Raw genomic sequence first — 7,080 nt, forward strand, 5'->3', positions numbered from 1 at the left:
GAGAGGTAATTAGCCTTCACCTCAAGCCAGGACTGCGAGTGAGCTGAGCTGCTGTTTATATTTCTAGAAGGTCAACGGGCTCATAGTGATGTTACTAGTAGTTGACTGGGAGGTGTTTATTATCATTTGGGGAGAGTCCGCTGCCTGATGCTCACCTGCTAAACACCTATCTGCTCCACGCTGAAGCGCTGACTACATGCGCTCTGAATACGCACTGCTGATTGGCTGATAATGCTTCGTGTGTACCAATCAGATGGTTGTGTGGGTGGGACAATGCTGCGTGCTGAGACAGAGGCAGAGGAGCGAAGCAGCTTGTTAAGACTTTAGCAGCTAAAGTTAGCTTTAGCTTAGAAACTCGTTCGGTACACCCCCGTACCGAACCGAAAGCCCCGTATTTACGTAACCGATGACGTCGACTACGTCGACGCGTCGTTTCAGCCTTAGTTTATCTATAGCCTTTTTATTAGACATTGCAAATTACACGATGGTATTACGTTCACACCCTATCACTGCATTACCTAACAATCAGTAATCATGATTTTATTATTGATAACAATAATCTTAATTATTACTTTGGCCAAAATTGTCAGCCATAGATCTCATATATATATATATATATATATATATATATATATATATATATATATATATATATACGTACGCACACACGTATGTACGTACGCACACACATGTATGTACATACGCACGCACGCACACATGTATGTACGTACGCACACATGTATGTACGTACGCACGCACACATCATGTATGTACGTACATACGTACGTACATGATGCGTGCACGAACGCACGTATGTATGCACGCAAGCATACATGTACGTCATCACAAATACGAGAGTAGTGTTTTCATATGTGAGTGACAGCAACAGAGCAACTTGGGAGACAGCACTGTAAGAGTTTAAAAACAATACACCTGCGAATATTAAATCTCAAGTGTGGTTAACGTTTGGATTTTTTATTTTTTTTTTAAAAGAATGGTCAGTTGGATGAAAGTATGGTATTTGTAACAATTAGAAAGTAACGGCAGCACGACTAATCTGAGCGCCCACCTTTTCTGATGTCATGGAGACACTCAAGCCGGCGATGAGGGAGCTCGGGAAGCGAGTAGAAGCTCCTTTTATGCCCGCGCACAAGCATGAGGATATAAACCTAACATTCGTAAACAAAATGACGAAAATTGCTTTGACATACAACTTATTACTTTTTAAAGAATAAACACCACATTACGTTACTACTTACAACAAAAATTATCTGAGTGCTCTCAACACTGGTTATCTAGCCATAAAACACAAAGGCAATCCACTTTGAACTTTTTTTAATATACCGGTATATATCGAATACCGGTATTCAAACTAAAAATACTGCGGTATTAGTTTTGGTCCATATCGCTCAGCCCTAGTGCTAGCACAATTTAGTGATGTTCTCTTTGTTTAATTGAGTGTTACGGTGGGCCTTATAATGGCGTTGTGTTTATATGTATGAGTGCACGTGTACGCTGTTTGAGTGTTGATAAAGAAATTGTGATATTTAAGACATTTCATATTGATCCTAATTTTTTTCTGTGCTACAAAAATTATTTTGTGTTACTAAATTTTTTTCATTTAGTAACAAGTGCTACTAGTGAAAAACCTACGCGTATAGCCCTGTGTGTAGTAGCACGGTGGACAAGTGCCACAAATGCTTGAGGTCAATTATTAAAACATTTCGAAGTACATTATGTCATAGTCACGACAGCTGCCATAGACAGCAACATGTTGACGTTTGGATGCAGCAGGTTCAGGTGTCGTATCTCCTAAAGGACTTGTAATACTTCAAGGAAAACCTTGCCAGCAACGCTGCCGCCTATTATTTGGCTGTGCCAGCACCTTGTTTTAGACGGGGAAGTCGTAACAGAGCAACTGACACTTGAACCAAACACCTGGTGTAATGTTTGCTCGAACATCTATTTTATAACAGCTTTGATTTGTTTGCCAACCGCTTACCTGCAGCGATCCCCAAACGCACAGTTTCCCTTCTGAAAGAACTTGCAGAGCATGGCTGCAGGCTGGCTGTTCGTCAGATCGTGAGAATAGCGGCAGTTGTCTCCTTCTTTGCATAGACCATGCAAAAAATATCTGCAAATAAAAGGGGGTCATTAAGCCAGGGACATTTTGTGCCATTCAAACTGTTGAACAGTAGTTCAGTTTTGTCAGAGTATATTCACATTAAAAAAATATGGAATTGTTTGTCACCCCATTACTGATGTTTTTATTTTAACCTTGTCTGTTAGTTTAAAGTCTTTCTATTGCTTTCTGTTATGAATGGTGGTGGTTATTAAATATAACTGTCAAGGGGCAATTGCAGTAGTGCTATTTGTTGTTAACCGTACAGCAGTGAACTAATCATATTCAAGAAAACTGGGATATCCAAATTTTAAAGGAAAATTAAAAGGATGCAGGTATCATTTTGTTTTTAAAGATACCGAAACCAATCCAATGCATGTCAATACATGCTAAGCTATCTGAAAACAGCATCTACATCTTATTTTGTCTTACAGGGGTCATATTATGATTTTTTTTCTACATTTAAAACACTTCCTTGTGGTCTACATAAAAGTTCAAATTAAAATTGTGCATAAATAATGTTTTACAGACCGTTTTAAAGCTGCTTCTTGACTGTTTTTTCAGGATGTACCGTTTTGTGGGCGGTCTTTCTTAAGTTCCTCCACTTTGACAGCGTCTTCTCCCCACCATCTTTGTTGTAATTTCCATTTGAACTAGACACTACTTTGTATTAGAAATGGCACAGCGGAGGATGCATGTGCATGTACGAGCCAGTCTGGATAGAGAAAAATAAGGAGCTTATTGACTACAGGGTCAGACTACAATGGCGGACCCGTGCAAAGCACTTTGGGTAAATCTATACCATATGGATAATCATCAGTGCAAAAAACATCACAGGTTTTGCAAATTCCAAACAGCTCGTTTCCCGGAATCATGAAGGAAAGCAAGATTATTTTATAAATATCTCTCTGCACCACAGATTTTCAGGAATTACGCAGATCCCAAATACACAACAGCAGGTACCAACAAGTAAGAGAAGTTGGTTTTACGAAATAGGGCAACAATAAAGGTGGCAAAGCAAGTTAGCGTAATACCTGGTCTCATGATTCAGTCACCGGTCACTAAAGCATAAGAATTCACTCAATCACATAGTTTAAGAGCCATGCAAATTAACTGCTGAGTCCCAGCTGCATTCGATTACGATTCAAGAGCTACGCTTCGATTAAATATTGATTATTGATGCATCTTTAATTTATGTTTATTGATGCAGTTTAACATTTATTTTCGTTTCACTCAATAAGCGTTTATCCCTTACAACTTAAGAAAAAAAAAATCATTTGTAATAAGAAACAGTTGAATTAATTCCCACATTTATTCAATTTATGAAAATGTGTACAAAACTGGACCATAACTGCCCGATAATAAAGGAGCTGGTCGGGTCTCTCGGTGAGGTGGCTCGCTGCAGTCACCCAAATTTTAGAACTGTCTGCATATATTTATGGACAATACATACATCGATTATTGACATTTACTCATCAATTCTGTAATCGTCCATATCTGAATTGCGATTCATCTAAAAATGTATTATTTCCCCCGCCTCTACTCAGCTGTCTCCAGCCATTCTGTACAATGAACAGTAAGGGTGTGGGAAAAAATCGATTCGAATCCGAATCGCGATTCTCACGTTGTGCGATTCAGAATCGATTCTCATTTTTAAAAATATTGATTTTTTTTTTAAATTAATTTTTAATTATTATATTTATTTATTTTTAATTAATCAATCCAACAAAGCAATACACAGCAATACCATAACAATGCAATCCAATTCCAAAACCAATCCCGACCAAGCAACACTCAGAACTGCAATAAGCAGAGCAATTGAGAGGAGGCACAAACACGACACAGAACAATCCAAAAGTAGTGAAACAAAAATGTATATTATCAACAACAGTATCAATATTAGTTACAATTTCAACATAGCAGTGATTAAAAATCCCTCATTGACATTATCATTAGACATTTATAAAAAAAAAAAGAACAATAGTGTCACAGTGGCTTACACTTGCATCGCATCTCATAAGCTTGACAACACACTGTGTCCAATATTTTCACAAAGATAAAATAAGTCATATTTTTGGTAAATTTAATAGTTAAAACAAATTGACATTATTGCAATCAGTTGATAAAACATTGTCCTTTACAATTATAAAAGCTTTTTACAAAAATCTACTACTCTGCTTGCATATCAGCAGACTGGGGTAGATCCTGCTGAAATCCTATGTATTGAATGAATAGAGAATCCTTTTGAATCGGGAAAAAAATCTTTTGAATCGAGAATCGTGTTGAATTGAAAAAAAAAAATTGATTTTGAATCTAATCGTGACCCCAAGAATCGATATTGAATCGAATCGTGGAACACCCAAAGATTCACAGCCCTAATGAACAGGTAGTGAGGATAGCTTCCTCCATTTTAACTGATGTGTCTCACTACACAGCCATTTTCAGCCTTTCCCTTCTGTACGGAGGCTTTTAGTCCCAAGAAGCAAAACAAAACGTACAAATGCAGTTTTGTCCCAGCTGCCATAACTAAACAATGTGTAGTCAATATTTTGTTCATATTTGTTTTTCTATAGGTAATTTATTATTAATTTTTTTTATATTTCGTTCTGGCTTGGCCCAAATTTTGTCTAATTGTGATTCTATATGTTATTCTTTTTTATGGGGAAAGTTGATCTAATTGTGATTTCATAAATATTTTTTTTCATGGAGAACACTGGGTACATTTACAATTTGTGTTCTTACTAATGTTCTAATTAGGGCTGCAACAACTAATCGATTAAATTTGATTATAAAATAGTTGGCGATTAAATTAGTCATTGATTCATTGGATCTATGCTATGCGCATGCGCTGAGGCTACGTTTTATTTTATTGTATTATTTTTTTTAACCTTTATTTATAAACTGCAACATTTACAAACAGCTGAGAAACAATAATCAAAATAATAGGGGTGTAACGGTACGTGTATTTGTATCGAACCGTTTCGGTACGGGGGTTTCGGTTCGGTGCGGAGGTGTACCGAACGAGTTTCCACACAGACATATTAAGTAGCGTACTGCACGTTGTGTAAACAATACTCAAAATGCCGGACATTTGAGGCATTTAAGAAACTCCGCCCTGACAGCTCCGCAAAAGAGGACATGTCCGGTGAAAAGAGGACGTATGGTCAGTCTATCGTAGCCCGTTAGCTGCTAGCATGCAAGCAAAAGAGGACATGTCCGGTGAAACCGATCCTAGCAGCGACCGGGCTAGGTCCTGACCATACGTTCTCTTTTTACCGGACATGTCCTCTTTTGTGGGGCTGTCCGGGCAGTGTTTCTTAAATGCCTCAAATGTCCGGCATTTTGAGTTAGGGTTGCATGTATTTTGAATGTATGTTCAGGGTTAAGAAGGTTAAAAACAAAACAAATTGTGAAGGTGCGCAGCAGCATTCGTGAGGGAGGGGGAGAGACAAGAGAGCGAGAGAGTTGTGATAAACGCGCATGTGTCGTCAGGCTCTGCTTTTTATCGATAGATTTATCACATTTAATTTTTTATTATCTATAGCAGGGGTGTCAAAAGTGTGCATTTTTGTAACATTTTCCTTGTTTTATTTGGCAAGTTGAAAGAACATGGCGCCAGTATGCGGTTTTCTTTCAATAAAATACTGGAAAGGATAGAAATGTAGTGTCTTTTTTATTCTTCGTTTATTAATCGATTAATCGAAGTATTAATCGACAGATTAATCGATTATCAAATTAATCGTTAGTTGCAGCCCTAGTTCTAATGTACTAAATGCTTCATGTTGGGCTTTATTATTTTTCTTTTCTTTTACTTTTTCCTGTAAGCTTAATGGATTGTCATGATCGTGCCGGATGCAAAACAAGTTTACCTGTGTGTACTAATAAAGTAACCTGCCCTATCTAACAGAAGATTTTCATAATACGGATTTTAATTCATTTTTACAATATGCAGAGGGCCAATAAAAAAGGCAGCTGCGGTCCCAAAATGGCTCCCGGGCTGCACTTTGGACAACTCATATGCAAACCAAACTACAATACCTATATGGCCAGCTAAACTTATAATATACAAGCAATATAATTCAAATTGTCAGTACATATGGATTAGTCATGACTTATAGTAACCGTCGGTGACATGGCAAAAACATGCTCGTTTAAGCGTTTGACATGGACCTAAACAAGATTGCTCACCAGGCAGTAGTAGTCGCTTTATTAGTTCTAAGGAAAGCAGGTCACCACTCTGCCAGTTTATGGAGTTAATGTCACTTAGCTGCAACGTTCTTATGTTTTTTAAAACGCTTTGAGATGCTTCAGGGCGTAGTTTGTCGTCATACTCGTGGCATCAAAGACCACAAAAACTCAGTTGTATCGCACAGCTAATACATAGCAAGGGGGCAATAACAAGCATAGCCGAGCGTCGCTAAAATACTGTTGTCAGCCCCTCGACAGCTCTTCTAACGGCAATATTTTGACGTTAAAAGGCAAGCAATGTCCTCATCATCGATATTTTAATAGCGGTTCTTAAAGTCTTACCTGCAGGTTACGTGTTTGGTCCAACCTCCTGATACCGTTGGGGCCGCTGTGGACGATGCAGCTGCTTCCGCCATTGCTGTTTATGTTGAAGGTGCCGGATGTTCCGGACAGCTCCGCCGCATTTCGGACTTCTTCGGTTATCTCCGGCTATAGTCGGAGTTTGCGAACAACCGACGACCTCGCGCCATCTACTGTCACGATGATTTAAATGCAGTCAAAGCTAGACGAGCGACATTAACATTACGTGGCTCTTTAATATATACTATATGTATATTAATATGAGGTATATATATATATATATATATATATATATATATATATATATATATATATATATATATATATATATATATATATATATATATATATATATATATATATATATATATATATATATATATATATATATATATATATATATATTTATA

General features: G+C 37.4%; 1 protein-coding gene across 1 annotated transcript in view; it reads right to left on the reverse strand.

Annotated features, from left to right (window-relative positions):
• mkrn1 (makorin, ring finger protein, 1) overlaps window positions 1–6,797 on the reverse strand; it is a 32,549-nt gene extending 25,752 nt beyond the window's left edge. Inside the window, exons 1-2 of the mRNA XM_062065685.1 lie at window positions 6,653–6,797; window positions 2,003–2,134 (exon numbers count right to left, since the gene is read on the reverse strand). Coding sequence (XP_061921669.1) covers window positions 2,003–2,134; window positions 6,653–6,726 — 206 coding nt within the window. The 5' untranslated portion in view covers window positions 6,727–6,797. The remainder of the gene's footprint in view (window positions 1–2,002; window positions 2,135–6,652) is intronic.
• Between the last annotated feature and the right edge of the window lie 283 nt (window positions 6,798–7,080).

Source organism: Entelurus aequoreus, linkage group LG12, assembly GCF_033978785.1.
Source record: "Entelurus aequoreus isolate RoL-2023_Sb linkage group LG12, RoL_Eaeq_v1.1, whole genome shotgun sequence".
Classification (NCBI taxonomy): domain Eukaryota; kingdom Metazoa; phylum Chordata; class Actinopteri; order Syngnathiformes; family Syngnathidae; genus Entelurus; species Entelurus aequoreus.